General features: G+C 35.2%; 1 protein-coding gene across 1 annotated transcript in view; it reads right to left on the reverse strand.

Moving 5' to 3' along the window:
- The window catches only part of SPATA16 (spermatogenesis associated 16), a 241,674-nt gene that overhangs the window by 136,511 nt on the left and 81,430 nt on the right, over positions 1-23,733 (reverse strand). The window contains 1 exon segment of the mRNA XM_054700710.1: positions 13,529-13,618. Within this exon segment, the coding sequence (XP_054556685.1) occupies positions 13,529-13,618 (90 nt within the window).

The raw sequence follows: 23,733 nt of genomic DNA on the forward strand, positions 1-23,733 counted from the left end.
GAGGCTGCAGCAAGTATGAGTCATGTTTTCCTGCTCTAGCAGTTGTTCCCATGGAGATTTCCACTCAGAGATTTCTCCCACAGTAAGTTGTGATTCTCTGTGTCTGTCTGTCTGTGCAATTTGGAGACATCTGGTTTGCGTACAATATCACATCTATAACACATCTAAGAAGAGTTGATTTTTCAATTTGTTTAGCTATTTATCTGTGTTTTGGATAAAGTGATTTTCTAAGTTTCTTACATGTTGGATCAAAAACTGAAAGTACGTTAGCAAATCTTGCCTATAGCAATTAATACTATGATATTTGCTTATCCTGATTTTCTCTACATATATCATTGGTTATTTTGTATGGAAGTTTTTCTTTATCCTGTATATTTATTTTTCTGTTACTATAGACTCATAGATATGGTGTTGTTTAATTCTATGAGCTATAAAATTGATACTATCAATATTTGTTTTGTTACTCAAGTTGCTTCACTTTTGGTTATCAGGAGTGTCTTTTGATTAACCTTTATCTCAAGTAGGTATTTAAAAAATGATTGGGTAATATAAATAAAGAAGCTGACACTGTTGTATTTTCTGAGGATATATATTAATATTTATAGTCTAATAATGTCCTTTTAAAGAAGATTTTATTGTTCTTTTGTGTTGTGTGTCTATATCTATATCTATACATGAGTGAGATCATCCAGTATTTGTCTTTCTCCTTCTTTCTTATTTTATTTTGCTTATCATAATTTCCTCCAATTCTATCCATGTTGTCACAAATGGCAAGAATTCATCTCTTTTTTACAGCTGAGTGGTATTCCATTGTGTGTATATGCCACATCTTCTTTTTCCATTTATCTGTTCTTGAGCACTAAAGTTGATTCCATAACTTGGTCATTAAACATCCTGTTGCAATGAACTTGAGTTAATATATCCCTTGGAATTAGTGAATTTCCATATCATGGATTAAAAACAAATAGTTGAATTGCTGTATCATATGGTTTCTCTATTTTTAATACTTTTGAGGAACCTCCATTTATTTTGCATAGGGAAATAGGAGTGCAGAATAGAGGCTACTAGAGGAGGAAGATAGGGGTGGAAATAAAGTGCAGATGGGATCCCAAAGATCTATGGTGGAGAACTATGGGTATTTTGGTGGTGAGTGTAGTGTAGTAACATAGATCTGAAGAGTTGTGAACATATTCTCCTAAATCATAAAAAGTGTTGTAAAGCAATGTTACCTCAATAGTCTTTATTGAGGTTTTTAAAATCTCACATATGAGATAATATTTAGGGATTTATAATGTAATATAGTTATACTATAATATTTAGAAGAGAATATAAAATAATATATACAATATATAATATAATATTGAGGGATTTATAATATCACATATATATATGTTAGATATACAGCATTATAAATAGACATCTATATATACTACACATTCTTATCATGGAAAGTCTGGTTTCCACCTTTCATCATCCATATAACACCTTTTACTATATTTACCTGCCCTTTCTGGCAACTAGTACTTTGTCCTTATAATCTAAGAGTTTGTTTTTGTTTTCTTTATTCATTAGTTGTGATCTTTGCTTTACATACATGAGTGAACTATTACAGTGTTTGTCTTTGCAACTGTCTTTTACAGGACATGCATATTTCAAAAAGGAGACAAAGTGTGAATTCTGAGCAGAATGAAGATTGCATTGAAGACCACCCACTACCTATATGTTTCCTTAAGAAAAGTACATTAATGAAAGAACTCTTGCAGAGCAAAAGTTGGAAAAATATGCCAGTCTTGACCTTTGAGCCTGGTGGAACACAAGGCAAAGTAAGACTTTCTTGAGAGTCCCTAAACAAAACTGACACTAACCTGATTTGGAATTCAAATTTCACAGCCGCTATGATTGTATAGAAGAGCAAAAGGTTTAGTGAAGACAAGCTATTCCTGAAGCGCTGGGGAGATTTTCTTTGCTATATATCCAGACATATAAAACCATATACACAGCAAAGTGTGTTTTTGGCAATACAACAAACATTTAGATATATGGGTAGAATAGAGGCCAGAAAAATTAAAAAAAAAAAGTGATACAGGCAGAGCCAACAATGAATATCAATAACAAAAGAATTTGTGTCAAAATAATTGGTTATTGATTGAGAGGAATACATGGAAGTAGATTCCTACCTCATTCCATACATAAAAATCAATTTTCATTGGGTCAAAACTTCAAAGGCAAAGAGAAAATGTAAGTTTTAAAGACAATGTAGGAGACTGTCTTGATAAGCTTAGTATCGGAGAGAATTTTAAAAACTTCGAGCAAATGATGAAGGAATTTGACTACACTAAAACCATATCTTTATGCTTATTTTTAATTTAAAAATGCATGATATGATTATATGTCACATACTAAACATGATTAATTGTTAATGCATATAACTAAAAATTATTAGAACTCAGGATATATAACTGTCCTAAGATTCAATGATATCAAAAGAATCCATAAAAAATGAACAAAAGATAAATATACAAATAATTATTTTGCAGAAGAGGACACATGATTTGCCAGTAAATATATTAAAAATGCACAGGATCATTGAATAAAAAAATAAATATTATGACCACAATGAAGCAATACCATTTCAAACTCACCAAATGACAAATCTGAAGTCTGACAATACCAAATGCAGCCTTTCATTCAGGAGTCAGGGTCTTGACACATAAAATTAAGCTTGAATTCCAGATTTGTTACTTATCAGTGGTATGATCTTTGACAAGTCCTTCAAACTCTAGCTTACACTTCCTCACCTACAAAATACAGAATATAACTTTGCAGAGTTGTGAGGATCAAAGATAATGTACTCAAACATCTGACATAAAGGTCGTCAAAGTATAGAGAGTCATAGAGGATAACAGCTAAAACTGAGATAAATTGATGTGGTAGTCTAGCAATACAGTGCTTATACCAGAGTTACACTCAAAAAAATTCTGACTGAATTCTGAGTATGTGACAGGGTTTTAAATATAATTTCTTCAAAACTTATAACACCACCAATAATAGTTATAGCAACAATTAATTGATGGCTTAATTTATGCCAGGTATTGAGTTTATTATTTTATGTCCATTATCTCATTTAATCTTTATGCTTACTTTGTAAAAAAGTATTATCATCTCTATTTTATGGTTGAAGACATTGAGATTCAAAGTGCTTACTTAATTAACTTGCCCAAGGTCACACGTAGTTAGTCATTTGTAAGTTTAGGAATAGAATACAGTCTTTCTGGTTTGACTATAATTCTCTAGTGTAGATGATTCCTTTTCTGCAGGCAGATACAGAAGCAGAACATTTGATTTATAAGCAATATTCACAATTAGTAACATCATGATTAATTTATGTGCATAATAGTGTGATTAACTAATCCCAAAAAAGAGGAAAAGAAACAAGGGGAATTACAGTCAAGCACTGGTAACCTGACATTCTTTCACTGTGTAATTTGAAGGTTGACTTGTTCCCCTGGGGTCTCCACACTCTAACTTTCTTCAGGAATAATTGGAATAACATCAAATGAAATAGGATCCTAAAATTTTACTCATGCACAAACATTTAAAAAACAGTCAGAATTTTGTCCCTTTTAACTCCTTATATTAGCCATAACCTTGTCCTTCTCTATTAACAATGCACTTTCAAAAAAACAGGCTTGTTGATTTTCAGAGTGAGACAGGATCTGAAAGTCTTGTGGGTCCATCTTGCCTCTTGTAGTACAATTCCTCTGCTAAAAGGTTGCTCAACATATTCTGGTTTTAATATTGAGAAACTCATTCTCTCTTGAGGTAACTTCATCTATCTTCAAAAAGCTCTAATTGGTAAAAATGACAAAAAATAGTGACAATAGTTCATTTTTATGAGGCACCAAGTACTGTGCTAAGTAGACTATATAACATCTCTCATTTACATTCATAATAAGTCTGAGACATAGATGTATCATTATTTCTAATTTGCAGATTAAAGATGACGTTTCATTCCATTTATTATAATGTTAGCATCTTCAGACTAAACGCTAACCCCTTGACAACACTTAGATAATACAAAACAGCACAGAACTCTGAGTTAAACTTCAGCCCCTTTGGGTTAAACAATCTTATGTTTAATTAATTTTATGTTTATGTTTAATCTTCTACATTCCATAATTGTGGACAATGTGGAACCAGGTGGACATCTGATTGAAAGGAAGAAACGTGGGAAGAGAAGATACTTCTTTCTTTTTTTTTTTGGTGAACTTTTTTTTTTTAATTTTATTTTTATATTCCCCATACAATTGCAACCCCCTTATTTTGACCCCAATCTCTCCTTTTCCCGCCCAGCCCCCCCATAGTGTGTCTCTGGTTCATAGTTGTTTGTTGATTTTGATTTTTTCTTTCTTAAAGTTATTCTTTTTCCTGGTCCCTTATTTAGGTTTTCCAGATTCCTGCTATGAGTGAGACCATCCGGTATTTTTCTTTTTCTTTCTGACTTATTTCACTGAGAATGATCCCTTCCAGCTCCATCCATGTTGCTGCAAATTGCATGTGTTTATCTTGTTTGATTGCTGAGTAATATTCCATGGTGTATATGTACATCTTCACAAAAATCTACAAAGAGCTGATGAGACTCAACAAAAACAAAGAAAATATTTCTTTACTCTAACAAATGTAACATCCTATGACCATTCTGTCATCTCTTTTATGTAGTCTTCATTGTTCCACCATTTTTTTTTTTAAGTTGTAAGGTTGGATCTAGGACTAAGAAAAAATGCTTCTCTGTACTCTGCCACAAGTTTTCTAGGCCAATATTTACAGAAAGTGAGCACAGTTCAGGAACTGAATTTCTAAATTATTTTAGAAATGTTTACTGCTAATACAAATGCATAATATCATTCAAAAAAGGGGAAAGAATAATTATAAAGATAACATAGGCATGATGAAGAAATCACAAAGTAAATTAATGTTTATTTTCCTTTAGTGAATTTTTTGGATGTCCTTTTCAACAGCCTTAGTCATTTTCCCCTATATTCATATAAGATCATATATCTATGTAACAATTTACCTAATTTGGGAAATATCCAAAATAGCCAACTTTTCTTAAGGCAACAGAATCTTTCTTATAAGTTAGATATTTATAAGTCTGAAACTTCAAACCCTTGAGAATAAGAGATGCTAGAAACTTGAAAATTTGGTATATATTAACCTTTTTCCCTTGAAATCAAACACTCTACCTTACATATTTAAAAACTGGGTGAACTGCAATTGTATACTTATTTAAACTAAGCTATGTGAAATGGCTAAATCTTAATGTCTGCTTTAGAAATAACATACCAAGAAGCAACACTTTTACAAGGGTTCATACACGTTTGCCATATCTAGGAAAAGGAAAAGTCACTCAGTTGTGGACTGACCATGTCCATCTTTCAGTACACAACTCTGTTACATATGACTGTCTAATGCTAACCCAGACTAAAGCTGTTGTGGCAAGGTGAATGACTTCCAATAAAGAGAAAGACATCCCTTCAAGCAGATGGCTTGTTTAAGAATGAAATTAGTCTACAGTCTTCATTTATTCTATTTGTAGGCATAACTGAGAACTTAGTTTAACCCCCAATATTTGTAATGTATTCTTACTATTCTGAGTGGTGAATGAATGGATTTTACAATTTCAATTGAATCAGAACTGAGTTAAAATAAACTCCTAACACTACTATCATCTCTTCAGAATTACTTGTCTTGAGTCTACCTGTCAGTATATTCTCCTCCTTTACAACTGCAGTTGAAGACACACAGTAATCTCACTTAAAATCATAGTTTCATGACATCAAAACCATGATGTTTCTTCTTGATTGCTATTATAGTACTACTCCTGAATGATTGTCTATAGCAACACCACTATTTTGTTTTGAGATTTCTGAACAAACACTTCATTTTTGGATTACTTGTTTTCTTTTGTCACATTGTGATTTCTGTATGTATTATGTCCAATTTCCAGTAAGATCAGCTTTCTCATTAAAAACGAAACCAGCAATGACAGCAGCAAAACCACTCTGCAAAATCCCTTGGTTTCAAGAAAGCCACCTACTCCCATATCTAATGACCTCTATTATAAAATTTGTCATGAAGGCAGTCCTCTTGAAGTATTTTGTTTTGATAGGAGAAACAGAGTGCTTGGCCAAAGAAAACTCTTAAATATCTTGTTGCTCATATAGATCCAGATGCTATGTGTTTATAATAATTCTTAATAAAAAATTGGTACTCCAACATGTCGTAACATAGGCATCGTTGATAATTTACTTCTAAAAGAATTTATTTTCCAAATAATTTATTTGAAGATTTTCAAGGAGCAGAATTCCAGAAAATTCAAATATCCTAAATCTCAAATTCAGAAAATACAGAATAAAATAAAAGCAAATGTAATCACTTATTGTTTAATGGGTATCACCAGGAGGAAAAAGTTTGGGAAACTGAACTAGATGCATTTAGAATGGTTTGTTAAGGAACAGAAAAAAGAGGACACTCACAAGGAAAGAGGAAAATTTTGAGAAAAAAGAGTCGTGAAACAAGAAGAGAAGGAGGATGAGAGAGGCAGGTAGCCAAAATGGTAAATTAGGAGCAAACGAACAGCATTGTCAGAGCTTAAGAGTAAGATAGGCAAGGCCTCCATGGTGGCGCAAGGGGTTAAGTGTCAGCACCATGAGGCTATTGGTAGCACTAGTTTGATCCCCAGTCAGGGACCTAACTTAAATGGATCAGCCAACCTCTCCCGACTCACCCGCAGCTTCCCTTAGCAGTGTATTTCAATCTGTTCTGCTCCCCACTCTGTCTCTGGTGAATCCTCTAACCCTCCACAGATCTGCCCTACACCCCAGCTCTTGTATGCATAAATCAATAAAATAAGCCTTTGAAAAAATAGTGAGAGGCAAAACTGAGAATTTGCTATGCGGAAGAAAATTCTTAAGCGTACCAATAAGCAGACTGATAAACTTATTTTTTTACATGTTATTAATTTTTGATCCTGAAATGTAATATAAAATAGCTCTGAAAGTCAGTGTTACTTAGTATACTACTTTAAAAAGGGTGAAGATAAGAAAATATTATACATTTTTACTACTTAACCTACTTTGTGCAACATCACACACATATTAAATGGTAATATTGCAAAATAAAAGTTAGAGCACACCAAATTTGTTGCAGATAGTAAATTAAATAAAATACCTTTTTCTAATGATTGACTGCTTTAGACTAAAATCTTTTTCAATGGATTAGCATAAAATTTGATATTGGAAGGAATGCTCTTGGTGGCAGAAGGAATCTCAGCCTTTATCCATCAGGGATTAAAACCTAGTATACATTTAAATATTGAAGAGATGGCTTGATCCAGGCTTCAAATCTGATGCTGTAGCCAACAGTCTTTTGTGGGTTCTAGATCAATACATAGATCATAAATTTGTTGAATGAAAAATTTATCAAGTTTGTAAATATATTTACTTGCTAAACAGTTAATTTTACCTCTTTAAAAATATAAAATAATTCTATAGATAGATTTGAAGGGAGTAGGGACTTCAGGGTTCTAGAAACTTCAATTTCTCTTTCTTCTTGTCTGTCCCTCTATGGGATTCACAATCCAGGTTGTGCTGTGTTGCTCATTGTCCATTTTCCTATCTTGGCTCTCTCTAGCTTCAGGAGATAAAGCAGAGAGCTGATACATAATCTCATTAAAATAAATTGTTGTAAATTTTATAAATAGCTAAAACAAGTTTTATTAAAATGGTAAATTTGGTCACTCTCCAAAATTTGGGAAAGAATAATTATAATAAATTCTTAGAAACAAAATATGACTTTTAAAACATTAGAAAGAAATCAATGTAAGTTGTTCAGCTTCCAAATTAAATTTTAGATTATATTCATGAACAGAAAATAGTCATAAAATATATTCAAGGAAAATAAACATATATGCAAGAACATATTCATATGGATAAACTACTATTTTAGCTTTTGAAAAATTGAACAATGAAACCAAAATCTGGTTCCTAGAAGAAAAAAACAAAATAGACAAACCTCTAGCTAGGTTCACAAAAAAGGTAAACTCAAATAAGATCAGAAATGAGAGAAGTTACAGCAGACATCTTAGAAATTCAGAGGATTATGAGATAACTATGACATTTGTGTCAGTAAGTTCAATAACACAGAAGATATAGGCAAATTCTTAGAAATATACAATCATTCAAGGTTCAATGAGAGAGAAGTTCACAACACAAACAGATCAATTACAAGCAAGAAAATTGAAACAGTAATCAAAAGCCTCTCAATAAACAAGAGTTTAGGGCCAGATGAGTTCTACGAAAACTTCAAAGATGAGTTTATATGTAAAAATGAAATATATGGTACATTTCTCTACATGAAAAAGCCCATACTTGAGAAACCCACAGCTAACATTATTCTCAACAGTGGAAAACTGGAAGTTTTTCCACTAGGTTCTAGTACAAGATAAGGATGTCCACTTCACCACTACTATTTAACACAGTATTGGAAGTCCTAGCTAAAACAATTAGGTAAGAGAGGAATATAAAAGGAATCAAAATTGGAAAAGAAGTAAAGTTATTATTTGTAGATGACATGATAATATATATAGAGACCCCTAAAGATTCCATGAAAAACTAATTGAAACAATAAATCAGTATAGCAAGGTAGCAGGTTACAAAGTCGATACACAAAAACCAGTTGCCTTCTTATATGTAAACATACAGGAAACTTTTCGAAACTTTTCGAAAACACAAACAATGCTGTAAACCAATGTTACCTCAAGTAAAAAAAAAAGGAAATTGTATGAACAACCAAAATAAAGCTAAATTTGAATAGGGTATTTCAAATAGTAATCAACAGCAATTTTAAGTTAAGAAAGGAAAATATACTCGTATTAATTGAATATTTTGAATAGAGTATTTTAGTAATCTTTAAATTTAATAAATTCTGCAAATCTGCCATTTGGCAAGTTGATTCTTCATTGAGGCAGCAATTTTACGAATAGGACTACTTCAGCTTTTTAAGATGACACTATTTGAAAAAATTAAAATTGGGTGTTTTGGTGGTGGTCATGGCATGGTAACATATATCTAAAGAGTTGTGAACCGACACCCCCCTAAAGCATATAAAGTGCTGTAAACAAAGTTACCTTAATAAAAAAGAAATAAAAAATAAAAGCCACAAAATTTCTTGGCTAGCTTTGAACTATCTCTTGAAGTCTCAAAAATCAGAAACCTTGAACCTACAGCAAAATTAGCTGGACTTAAATATGGCCACTTCCTTTGGAATTACTAGTGGAAGGGTGACTGAAAAGCCATTGTGCTCCTGACAGTCTTGGCCTTTCCTGCTTTCCTGGTATAATTATTAATAGTGTCCACTTTTCCTATCACAAATGTCCAGTTTGACAGATAAATTATATGGGCTCTGATTAGTGATCTTCATCTCTCCGTAGTTCACATCCTTCTATCTTATAATTGACTTCCTTCTCAAACTGTCTGCCTTCTCAAACTGTCTGCCTTTGTCATACACAGCTAAATCTTCAACAATGATGGATAAAGTGGCATCGCTGTGCTTTCTCCTTTAGTATTATTTTCTACTTGCTTCCTCTTACATGACATGGTTTTAACTAAGCATTCTGTGCAATGTCATCTCTTTCCCGCCTAGGGATCTTCACTATAGTAGATATTATGCTAGCAGCCCATGACTTTAACAATGATTGCTCACTCTCATCTCTACCTTTCAAATAGGGTTGTACTAGTAACTTCATGTGATATCTTCTTGTTGATACAATCAAATGGTTGTTAACTGTAATCTCAAAAGCTAGTAAATTTAATTTGCAGATCCTGAACTGATGTTTGGTGTATGCCAAACCTTGTGACGGTCTTATTGTCAAGAGTCATTTCTTATCTTTATAGATAACTTGGTCTGTTGGTTTATTTGTTTCAAATCTCTGCATATTTTTTCTTGTTTTATCCTCTTTCTTGTGTAGTACTTAATGATGGGTGTCAGTGTTGGGGGAAGAGAGACATATTTGAAAAGGACATTTTACATCAACACATATCATTTAATGTGTATAGAGATAAAAAGATGTTAAGGATATAGGTTAAGCTACTTAGTATTTCAGGTAAGGTCTCAAAAGCTACTATTTTTTTTAAGGGTGAATTATGGCTTAATACAATCTCAATTAAATTTGTAATCTGAAAATGTGTTTTCATAAATTTAACCAGTGCTAATTATCTCCTTAAGGGTGAACAGCACCCCTGAAGAGAATAAACAAAAATTAAACATCCATATCTTTATTCAGTGTTGTATCATCTATATATTTTACTCTTTCTTCTCCCAGGATGTTACTGAAAAGATTTTGATCCATAAAATAGAAGAAACTTCCCATTGTTGTAAACCTGAATGGATACCGTCCCATTCAATCATAGGGAATAGTATTTCCTCTAACATCTGTGGTTGAGAATCTGGACTTTTATGATTTTGTCTTAGAATCTTTTTTGTCCTATTCACTAGGAATTCCTTCTTGGGTGAAAATGGTTAGGCTTGGAAAACTTTAGATAGTCCAATTTAGTTCCAGGGACTGGTTACAAATGTTAAAACTTGGCTCAGATTGGAGATGATCTACTTCACTGTGAGTCATGGTCTTAAGACCTCAAAGTCAAATATTAATCACATTGTTCTATATTTGTTAGGTATGTCTTAATTTCAAAAACTTGACTACTTGCCATCCTTAAGGAAATAAACTTGATGTTAGTTTCTCCAATGAGCTTTTACGTAATGTGCTTATAAGAGGCCTGACCCAAACTATCCAAATATACAATATTGATAAGAATGCTTTATATATTTATTTACACTTATTGTTCTACATTAGAAATCTAATAGCTAAGAGACACTAAAATATTTACATTAATAGTTCATATCATTTGTTGTTTTTTTTTTGCCTCTGGGGGAAAGGATCAGTAATACAGTTTTGGAGGGCTATAACTGCCAAGGAAACCAAGGTGAGAAAAACTTGAAAATAATTATATTTATTTCTCTGTTGTAAAGTCCACATCAGCATAACAAATTATCAGGAACTTTCTCAAGTTTTGTCAGGTCAGTCATCAAATGATATTCAACAGATATACTGAGCTTCCTGCAGTGATATACATGTGAAAGACATGTATATTCATAGTCAGTTTTACATAAGAAAACTGACAGTGGACATATTCCTGATTTTCAAGATCTCATTATGTGTTTGTTTTAGGATCCAAAAAGAAATTTTGCCACTTCTTCAACTCAAATAGTTAGACTTAATATAATAAATTATAATCAATCAATTTATAATCAGTCAATTTGGCTCTTCCCCAAACCAAAAAAAATTACAGTTTTTGTAGCATTTGTCAGTTTCTATGGTGTAAAAATTTCCTGCAATGCTAATTTCTCCAATAGTGAAAAAATTAGCTCTCCCCAAATTTCTGAATATTTAACAATCAGCTTTCTAGGGTCTGTTCAAACAGACCCAGCACAACACTATCAATCTTTCAATTACATATGAAGACCACAATAAACTGACCCCTAAGAAAAACTATCTTATGGATATGCTGCTTATATTACACTATTAGCTTCATTTATAGCTAGTGACTTTTAAAATTTGTGGCAAACATATGTGGAATATAGAGAAACCAGACAAAGGGTCAGATAAAGCCAAACTCAAAAACTAGTACTTGAAAGCAAACTATAGAACGGACACATTCAGAGGGGGGAAGGAAGGTGATGGGCAATCACAAGTTGTGGAGGGAACACAGTGGACTATTGCGGTGGACTATGGGTGCTTTGGTAATGAGAGCATGGGGTAGCAGCAAGGGAAAGGGGAATCCTATACTTCCAAAATATAAACAGCAATATAAACCAAAATTATCTCAATAACAAAATGTATTTTTCAGGTTGTATTAAAATTATAAAATATATTGTCTCAAATCAGTTTATTCTAATTGAAGATATTTATAAAAATTGTAATTAAATAAATGTCTTAATATTAAATCATCTTTGAACTTATCATATGAATCCTACTTGATTATGGATAGACTTCAAATATATTGTTGAATTCAACTTCCTAGTATTTTAAGAATTTTTTTTCTGTATTTAAAGGGAACATTAATCTATTTTTTCATTGTTGTAATCTGTCTTGTTTTGATGGTATTACTATGGGGTAAATAAATTGGATACTTTTCAAAAGAAATGTGTGGAACAAAAGGAAGCTTAGTATCATCTCTTAAAGTTACCCTTGTTCACAGGTTCACAGATTTAGAAGTGTGAGGGCAGAAAGTAAACCACAGTGTCAACTCAGTGGAGAAAATGTAACAAGAAGCCATATGTGAGTATCTGAGATGAAGCATATTGGAGAAAGAATATAAAGAAAAAAATAAATTTGTACATTAAATAAATTGGTATGTTTTAAAAGTGGACATTAACAATCAGGTAAATTGGTGTGGTTATTGGCTGTTTTACTGCAAAGTAAGAGTGGTTGGGATGAATTCTGCCTCCCCAATCATTTAATTAAATTCAGGTAACTCCCAGGACCAATTTTTACAAGTGGATTTCATGTGTCAGCCTTTTGGTATCAATTGCAAGAAACCATTTTATTATCTACTTAAATTCCTTAAACTTCATTTTCTAAGAAAGTGTTCTTTGTAAATGTTCTAGAGATAGCAGACACTTGCAACCGAGCCTCCCACCCCGACACCTTCCTGGTTATTGTGAATTTGAGAGGAGTTGTGCTTGAAGTAAGTGTAGAAACCACCACAATCTTTTTTGCCTAATTCCTGAGGTGGGATGGAATAGCGAAGGTCCCAAAGAATATTGGGAAATGAAAATTCTTTGGGAGTATTAACCAAAGGAAGGGGAGTCGGATATGATAAGCTTGAACCAGGGAGGGAAAACACCTTGGTTGTCTTAGGTGAGAAGGATTCTGAGTTATCATAGAGGTTTTCATGCAATTCTTTGCCATAAGTAGATTCTGGGGATGAGAAGATTAAGAGGTGTTTCAGCAGGTTTCTACGAAACATATTGGGGTCTAGGAGATGATATTTTAGAACATCTAACGACACTTGGTCTTGTAATTATGCCACCTCCCTCTACAAATGGGCTCCTGGGGTCTTTTTCATGGAGCTGGATACAAAGAGATGGTCACAGAAGTGTCATTACAACCAGGACAAGGACTTGAGAGCAAAGAGATCAAGTTTCATTTTTCATGGACATTTTCCAATCATTACAGTGACCTCATGGTTGGAAAGTCAGAATTTTACTAAGAACCATGAACACAGAATGACATTAATTAAAGAAAAAGATAGTCAATAATTGTTGATTTGACATTTATAAGGTAATAATTCTGGTAAAATCATATTCCATGGGAGAAAAGGAATGTTCTATTACACTGTTACCAGAAGTTGAGGATTAAATTCATTTAACTTGAAATAAATCTTCACAAAAGTTATAATAAACATACCGGGCAGCTTCTGAATATCTCTCCAGACATCTAAACACTGTTGCTTGACGAAGATGATTTCGGAAATAGGCTGGATTCAAAACAATGCTCCTGTAAAAAGATAAAAGAAATGCAGATGTAATTAGATTTTAAAAAAACAACCGTTACCAGAAGTGTATAGGAATGAAATAACACGTATTCGATGTTATGCACTATGTATTTCAAATGTGACTAACAAATGAAGCCCTTTTCTTCCTGTAATTGTCAGTTAAGACAAATAAACAAGCATTATTGAAAAACTAATAAGTTTGCATGATAAAAGCAATTTTATTTATAGCATTAGATATATTTTATAGATATGGCAATAACAAAGAATTATGGATTCAACTTACAGGTAAGACATGATGTTATTTTATTTGCTTATGTTAATAAATCAGGCAAAAATCACAGGTTATTTATGGTATGTCTACATGTAATGAGGGAGGATGTGGTTACCAGCTGAATTTATGTTAAAAAAAAAAGGAACAGGAATTCAGGTGACAAGTTCCTGTGCACATCATAGTTAGGTTCTGTGAACTCTCCCTGCATGATAACATAGTACCATTAATAGAGGATTCTGGTCTTGATCTTGCCAATTTTGGTTAAGACCTTTATTCAGAAATAGGAAAATGAATTTTCATTTTTCTCTTGATTGAATAAGGTGATTTATCTATCTATATCTCTGATTATTCTGTCATCTCATAGATTCTGGAGTCCCAGTGCCTGCACAGTGGACAGATGATTATGCCCCAGCTGCCTTCTTTGCTGGAGTTAAATTTTCCAGCTTCATTGAAAGTCAGGCACTTTTCAAGGCATTTGATATGTTGAAGGGAAGTAGACAGATGCATGCTATGACCTATCACTGACTGGGAAGACAGACATTAGTGAATGTTTGACATGTGGCTTATACTACAGAGTGTCTTATGTTATTGATGGAGGACACAAAATGTTGTAGAACAAATATAGGATAATAAACATTCTTGTGAGTCTTAAACAAGTTGATGAGAGTCACTTGGAAATATTTCCTTATTGAAGGTTCTCAATCTCTTTTTTTTTTTTGAGAGGTCAAAGAACTTTTGAGAATCATGTACATGCTATGGACCTTTGCCCAGAAAATTCACAATAGACCAAATTTAATAATTCATAAGACTCATTAAGTCTATTTACGAACTCCAAATTAAAAAACAAAAACAAAACCATACAGATAAAATAATTTTAATTCTAGAAACATTACTTATTGAAAGAATAAAGTAGAAAAGAAACATCGATCAGAATCATGCAAAAAATGATACGATGATAGATGATATCATCTATGATGATAGATGGGTTGATTGAAAAATTTAGCTCACTTTAAACACAAAAGAACATAAACCACGGAGGTTAAGGGCCTTTCTGAGATCATATGCAATTTCTTAGTTGAAATGCCATGTTAAGTTTGTGTTTCTCATCTCTAGTCATAGACTTCATAGTATACCTTATTGCCTTTCCATGATGACTTCTGAATTAGTGAAGTTTTACTGTACTCCATGAATTATAATTTGCACAAATGAATGCATTAATCTAGAATACAGATTATTTGCTTCTGTCTTTTCTGATTAAAATGTTGGGAATATGCTCCCCTCCCCCGCCCACAGAGGCGGCACTCTCCGACCGGCAGAGAGGAGGAAACAACAAACCAAAACGGCCCACAAGAACAAACGACGCAGCAAGCGGGACTGTGAGTGGAAAGGAACTATTGCAGCCACCACACCCCGTGAACGGGAGCTGAGGCGAACCCTGCAGGATCCGCCGCGGCGGTGAGCGAACGGCTCCGGGCGCCATTAGAGAAGAACAAAGACCCCGGGAGACGCGCACACAGCCCGGGCTGCCGGTAAGCCTGCGCGGAAACGCGGCGCGCTCGGCGCGCTTGAAAAGCAAGTGCAGACCGGGATCGCGGCTGCCCAGGTCCCCGCGCCTGCGACCTAGGCTTGCGGGGAGACGACCTAGGCTTGCGGGGAGACGCGCGGAGGTCCTCACTGAGGTGAAGGTCCCTCCCTGAGTGAGCAGGAACCAGGCGCCCAGGCACGGGAGCGGTGCAAAAGGCGCCCTTCCCGCGCCACTGAACTGGGCTACAGCCCGCGTCCTGGAACTGAGGGCTTTGAACTGAGACCCGGGGCACGAAAATTCGGGGCGTGGTTTCTCCACGACGGTGGGGCACAAGGCAGACACAGCACCCCAAAGCTGTTGAGGTGTACCCTACCATTCCTGCTCTGTTCTCTGTCCCACGGGGTGGGGGGAGGCGAAAAACAGCCCCCCAAGGACAATAGGAGAGATCTCTGGCGCCACCTAGCGACCAGGAAAAAAAAAGTCACTAACACTCTATAAGACAGGACATTTCTTAAGACTGCTTGAAAAGGGCAGGTTTCTGGAGGACCCAGTGGCCAGCCGGGAAGTTATTCCACGCAAGGCCCCTTCCGACCAGCAGTCTGAGCCCACAGAGGGAGCAGGCACCCACGTCCGGGGCAGACCGGGGGCGCAGAAGAGTGTGCCTGAAACCGGAGGCGCAGGGACTGCATCCCGCTTCGCCATTTGAGAACAGGGACATTTCTTCAGTAAAAACTGCCTAAATCCAGCAGAAAGCTCCCCCAGAAGACAGAGATGGCTCCTGGAAGAGCCAGAGGGGAGCGGAGAAGTTCACCCAAGATGTCAGTCAGTCCGAGCAACACAGTGTCCCAACGCATACGACAAATTAGAAAACAGACAGTAGGGAGTAGAAGAACCACACGCAACCTAAAAACTCCTCAGGAAAGAAGCACACCACAAAAAGAAAACCACTCCCCAGATTGCAACGACAGCAACTTGGAAGAACTTCTGAGCCTTCCAGAAAGAGAATTTAAAATTGCCATGATTAAAAAAGTGATAGATCAGAAGAAGGAAATTGAGTCCCTAAAGAGGGAAGTAAGAGAAATGCAGGAGATCAAAGAATTAATGGAGGAACTAAAGAACTCTGGGAAAAGTAATGAAAGCAGAATAGATGAAATGGAAGAACGAATAAGTAATCTTGAAGACACAGAAATAAAAAGAACCAAAACAGAAAAGGAAAGAGAAGTACGAAGGAAAAAGAATGAAGAAAGACTTCGGGAACTATCTGACTCCATGAGGAAAGGAAATATAAGAGTTATAGGAATTCCAGAAGGAGAGGAGAGAGATGTAGGAACAGAGAAAATATTCATGGATATAATTGAAGAGAACTTCCCAAATGAGAAGAAGGAGCTGAAAATTGATATACAAGAAGCAAGAAGAACACCAAACTTCCACGATGAAAGGAAAAACACAGCAAGACACATAATAGTAAAGCTCCCAAGAATCCAGGACAAGGAAAAATAATGAAGCTGACAAGAGGGAAGAAACAGATAACATTCAAAGGAAAACCAATCAGGCTGACATCAGACTTCTCTGAAGAAACACTACGGGCAAGGAGAGAGTGGAGGGACATAGTCAACAGACTCCAAGAAAACAGATGCCAACCAAGAATACTCTATCCCGCAAAGCTCTCTTTCCTCCATGAAGAAAGAATATGGACCTTCCCAGACAAAGAGAAACTCCGGAATTTCATTGCGACTAAACCCCCACTCCAAAAAATACTACAAGGAATCCTAAAGCCAGAACCTCAGAGGGACGAATAACAACGAAAGAAGACCAAAAAAAAAAAAGTTATTAAAAGAATAAATAAATAAAATCAAAGGAAAGACAAACATAATGGCAAATACAGATGCTAACATATCAATATTAACTCTAAATGTAAATGGACTAAACTCTTCAATAAAAAGACACAGAGTTGCAGCCTGGATTAAGAAACAAAACCCAACCTTTTGCTGTCTCCAGGAAACACATTTAGCTACAAAAGATAAAAATAGGCTCAAAGTCAAAGGATGGAAAACAATCCTGCAAGCAAATGGGCCAAAAAAGAAAGCAGGAACAGCTATACTTATATCAGATAAAACAGACTTCAAACTCAAAAAAATAAAAAGAGACCCCAATGGTCACTACATTATGATTAAGGGGACAATACTTCAAGAAGAAATAACACTCATTAACATATACTCACCAAACGAAAGAGCACCAAAATATATCAGACAACTGTTGTCCTCTCTGAAAACAGACATCAGAGAAAACACATATGTAGTCGGAGACTTCAACACACCACTATCAACAATGGATAGATCAACAAGACAGAAAATAAGTAAAGAAACTAAAGCTCTAAATAAGGACCTAGAGCATTTGGGCTTAACAGACATCTATAGAACACTAAACCCCAAAAAAACGGAGTACACATTTTTCTCAAGCGCACACGGATCATTCTCCAGGATCGATCACATACTGGGGCACAAGACAAACATCAACAGATACACCAAGATTGAAATCATACCAACCATCTTTTCTGACCACGAAGGCATCAAACTAGAAATAAATCATAAAAAGAAGGCAAGGAACTATCCTACCTCATGGAGATTAAAAGCCACACTACTGGAAGACCACTGGACTAACGAGGAGATCAAAGAAGAAATTAAAAAATTCTTTGAATTGAATGACAAGGAGGACACCAATATCCTAAATGTATGGGATGCAGCAAAAGCAGTAATAAGAGGAAAATATATAGCAATAGAAGCTCACATCAAAAAACAAGAAAGAACTCAAAGAAACAACCTAATCTCGAAGCTCAAAGATCTAGAAAAAGAACAACAAAAAAACCCCAGAACCAGTAGAAGAAAAGAATAATAAAAACCAAAGCAGAAATAAATGAAATTGAAACTAAAAGAACAATCCAAAAGATCAATGAAACCAAGAGCTGGTTCTTTGAAAAAATAAATAAAATAGACAAACCCCTAGCCAGGCTCACAAAGGAAAAAAGGGAGAAAGCACAAATACACAGAATCATAAATGAAAGAGGAGAAATCACAACGGACACAGCAGAAATCAAAAGAATAATCAGTAACTACTATGAACAGTTATATGGAAACAAGTTCAACAATCTAGAGGAGATGGACAAATTCCTACAACTCTACAATCACCCAAAGCTAGATAAAGAAGAAATAGAACACCTAAACAGACCAATTACAAGGAGCGAAATTGAAATGGTAATTAAAAACCTCCCCAAAAACAAAAGCCCAGGACCTGATGGATTTACAAATGAATTCTACCAAACATTCAGAGACGAATTAGTGCCTATCCTTCACAAACTCTTCCAAAAAATTGAGAAGGAAGGGACAATACCAAACACGTTCTATGAAGCCAATATTACACTAATACCAAAACCGAATAAGGACAACACAAAAAAGGAAAACTATAGGCCAATCTCCCTAATGAACACTGATGCAAAAATCCTCAATAAAATTTTAGCTATCAGAATCCAACAATGTATCCATAAGATAATTCACCACGACCAAGTTGGATTCATTCCAGGGGCACAAGGATGGTTTAACATCCGAAAATCAATCAACGTTATCCAACACATCAACAAAAAGAAATATAAAAACCATATGATAATATCAATAGATGCTGAGAAAGCTTTCGACAAAGTGCAACACCCATTCATGATAAAAGCCCTTGAAATTCTTGGGATACAAGGAACATACCTCAACATCATAAAGGCCATCTATGACAAGCCAACAGCCAGTATCATTCTCAATGGTGAAAAGCTGAAAGCAATTCCATTAAGATCTGGAACAAGACAAGGATGTCCACTCTCACCACTGCTTTTCAATATAATACTGGAAGTCCTAGCCAGAGCAATAAGACAAGAGAAAGACATCCAAGGAATCCAAATAGGAAAAGAAGAAGTCAAACTATCACTATTTGCAGATGATATGATAATATACATAGAGAACCCCAAAATCTCCACAGAAAAACTAATTCAACTCATCAATCAATTCAGTAAAGTGGCAGGATACAAAATCAACACGCAAAAGTCAGTAGCCTTCCTATACACAAACAATAAATCTGAAGAAGAAGAAATCAAAAAAACCACCCCTTTTATTATCGAAACAAAAAAAATCAAATATTTGGGAATAAATCTAACAAAAGAGGTAAAGGACCTATACAAAGAAAACTATAAAACACTGTTAAAAGAAATAGAAGAAGACACAAAGAAATGGAAAGACATCCCCTGCTCATGGATTGGAAGAATAAACATTATTAAAATGGCCATCCTACCAAAAGCAATATACAGATTCAATGCTATTCCAATCAAAATCTCAATGGCATTCTTCAAAGAAATAGAACAATTATTGATGAAATTCATATGGAATCACCAAAAACCCCGAATAGCCAAAGCTCTACTGAAAAAAAAAGAAGGAAATGGAGGCATCACACTCCCAGACTTCAAACTATACTACAAAGCCATAATCATCAAAACTGCATGGTATTGGAACAAGAACAGACATACAGACCAATGGAATCGAATAGAAAATCCAGAAATAAACCCACAGATTTATGGTCAACTAATCTTTGACAAAGGAGCAAAGACTATGCATTGGAGCAAAGAAAGTTTGTTCAATAAATGGTGCTGGGAAAACTGGGTCGCTACATGCAAAAGAATGAAGCTTGACCACTACCTCACACCATACACAAAAATCAACTCAAAATGGATTAAAGAACTAGACATAAGACCTGAAACCATAAAATACATAGAAGGAAATATAGGCGAAACACTACGGGATTTGCACATCAAAGACATCTTTACAGACACATCACCCAAAGCAGTGATAGTGAAGAGAAAGATCAACAGCTGGGACTACATCAAATTAAAGAGCTTCTGCACAGCAAAAGAGACAATAACAAAAACAAAGAGAAACCCCACCAACTGGGAGAACATTTTTGCACCCAACACTAATGATAAAGGACTGATCACAAAAATCTGCAAAGAGCTGATGAGACTCAGCAACAACAAAGAAAATAATCCAGTCAAAAAATGGGCAGAAGAGCTAAAAAGAAACTTCTCTGAAGAGGAAATGCAAATGGCCAACAGACATATGAAAAAATGTTCAACATCACTTGCAATCAGGGAAATGCAAATCAAAACTACCATGAGATACCATCTCACACCAGTGAGAATGGCACATATTAAAAAAACTAGCAACAACAAATGTTGGCGAGGATGTGGAGAAAAAGGAACTCTTCTGCACTGTTGGTGGGAGTGCAAACTGGTCCAACCACTATGGAGAGCTGTGTGGAGATTTCTGGACCTACTAAACATAGAGCTTCCATATGATCCAGCAATTCCACTCCTAGGTATTTACCCAAAGGACACAGAAACATCAATTCCAAAGAGCACCTGCACCCCTATGTTTATAGCAGCACTGTTTACAATAGCTAAGCTTTGGAAACAACCCAAATGCCCAAAAGTAGATGACTGGATCAAGAAGATGTGGTACATATATACCATGGAATATTACTCAGCATTCAAGAAAGATAAACACATGCAATTTGCAGCAACATGGATGGCGCTGGAAGGGATCATGCTCAGCGAAATAAGCCAAAAAGAAAAAGAAAAATACCGGATGGTCTCACTCATAGCAGGAATCTAGAAAACTTAAATAAGGGACCAGGAAAATGAATATAAGAAAGTGAAAATCAAAATCAACAAAAAACTATGAACCAGAGACACTTTTTGGGGGGTGGGGGGCGGGGGGGGAAGGATTGGGGTCAGAATGGGGCGTTTGCAATTGTATGGGGGAATATAAAAATAAAATTTAAGATTAAAAAAAAAAAAAAAAAAAAAAAAAAAAAAAAAAAAAAAAAAAAAAAAAAAAAAAAATAAAATGTTGGGAATATAAAATATATGGCATAGGCCTCCCCTGGTGGTGCAGGCGATTGAGTGCAGCACTGTGAAGCTGTCCGAAGCCTCTGCAGGGCTGGTTCGATCCCGGCCCTGGCCAGGGTCCCACATGGCGCGGCAGACCTCTCCTGTTGTGCCCGCTGCTCCCCTCAGCAGTGTATTTCGGTAAGTTTGCCTGTCCTGTTTCCTGCTCTGTCTCTGGTGAATCCTCTCACCCTCCCGTGCATCTGGCCTGTCCCCCGGTTCTTGTATAAATAAATAAATAAAAATCTTTAAAAAAAAAAATAAAATATATGGCATGAATTTATTCCATATCAATATTGAGCTATAATATGTATAATAGCTCCTGTTTATAAGTTAAATTCAGAAAAAAATAGGTTTGCAAGCCTGTTTATGTATTTTAGTCTTGTAAAAGTAACCTTGTAAAATTATATTAGCGCGAGTAAGAACTGAGCACTCGCAGGGCGTGGGTCTTCTGACTGTAGCCTGAATTCTTTTCTTCCACATCATAGCTACTTCTTTTCTCTGATTCTCTAGTTATTCATTCACTTAAGCATTTTTACTAAGTGTGATAGAATAAAATCCTTATTGAATGGATCCTTTTAGCCTTTGACATCTCTGAACGAGACATAGTGCTTTGCCTTTGCTCAGCAATTCTCCAAGAATCTGCCTCAACTAGATAAGTTCTTTTGGCAAAAATAGATTAGACTGGAGAGAAAAATGGGGTGTGGTAAGCAAGAAGAGGAATGATAGAAATGTTAGTAAAATAGACAGAGGAAAAGTCATCAGAATGACTATATGTAGATAAAGGAGAAGATTTTTGTGCATAGATTGGTAAGACAAACACTGTGTTAGTATTATTCCTAAAAATAATTGATTATTTAAAATTACCTGCATTTGCAAATCCTCTTTATGGTAAAGAAAGATAAGTAGAAGACAAGAGCTGGGAAATCACTATTGCTACACTGGGTGGTTTTTTTTTTTTTTTTTTTAAGCTGTAACAACAACTGATACTGAGCCACGTGAATCCAGCTTCAAAGGAGGGCCCCAAAGAAGAATTAGACCTACTCTGAAAGATGAAGGTGTAATCATTAAAGGATCCTCAGGAATTTTGGAAGAGCTATGTATTTGGTAATTTATTATTTTTGTGTCTTATCATTTTTTCAGGATTCCCTTGTGTGCTTATAATGTGCTATTTGATATTTGGCAAGGAAAGAGTAGTAATTGTGAAACCTAGTTTTTACACTTTCATTAATTTATTTGATACTTTCTCAAATGACACTCTTTTAAAGATATATTTTCTGTTGTTCAAAATGTAGAAGACATGTTGATGTATCCTTTAAAGTTCTTAATCATTTACCAATTGCTGCCACTTGGGAAGCTACAAGAGGCAGTTTATGACCAAAATTGCCACTCTGGGTGTAGTGAGAAAAAAAATACAACCCTACCATTAAAATCAGAGATAGAAGATCTTTGTGCTGGTTGGTCTGATTTTGTCAGAGATGAAATAATTGCTTTAGCTATGCTGATAGGACTTTTCATAGAAAACAAGAATCAAGTTAGAGAGAATAGCTAAATTATAGAAGTCATTGAATTTTTGTCAAAGAAGAGAGTGAGTGTTAGCAATGAGTCACAAGTGTACTTTTGATAGAGTAGCCCTATTCTAAGAGGGCATATTCATGCAAAATAAATATAATAGCAAAATATTAATATTATAATAGATAAAAGTGCTTTTAAATCAATTTTTACCGTTATTTTTATTTGTAAATGCTTTAAAATATATTAAAGTTCACATAACTTGATGGGTGTGCACATGCTTGCAGATGTGATTATTAATTCCTAAACTTGTAATGTGAGGTCAAAATATTACTTGATTTTGGTGATTAGGTGTCTTAATTCTCTTGTCAATAATATATACTTCTCAGTGATTTGATATACCACCTTTATTATGGGCTAATTGAAAAAAGAAACTTGGAATAATGCCTGAACTCTGTACCTCACACTTTTGTTTTTTTTTTTTTTTAAAGATTTATTTATTTATTTATTTATTTATTTATACAAGCACTGGGTACAGTCAGAAGCGCGGGAGGGTGAGAGAATTCACCAGAGCCAGAGCAGGGAGCAGAACAGGCAGAAGGACTGAAGTACACTGCTGAGGGGAGCAGCGGGCAGCAGGAGAGGTCTGCGCACCATGTGGGACCCTCGTCTGGTGGCCGGGGAGCAGCAGGGGATCGAACCAGCGCTGCAGAGGCCGCGGGCAGCTTCGCAACCCAGCGCTCAACCGCTGCGCCACCGGGGAGACCCTGTACCTCACACTTTTGATCCGCTGAATTCAGTGACAGAAACAAATTGTTTTAATCATGTCATTTTC

The sequence above is a fragment of the Talpa occidentalis genome, unplaced genomic scaffold (assembly GCF_014898055.3).
Source record: "Talpa occidentalis isolate TD23 unplaced genomic scaffold, MPIMG_talOcc4v2.1 talOcc4.4, whole genome shotgun sequence".
Classification (NCBI taxonomy): domain Eukaryota; kingdom Metazoa; phylum Chordata; class Mammalia; order Eulipotyphla; family Talpidae; genus Talpa; species Talpa occidentalis.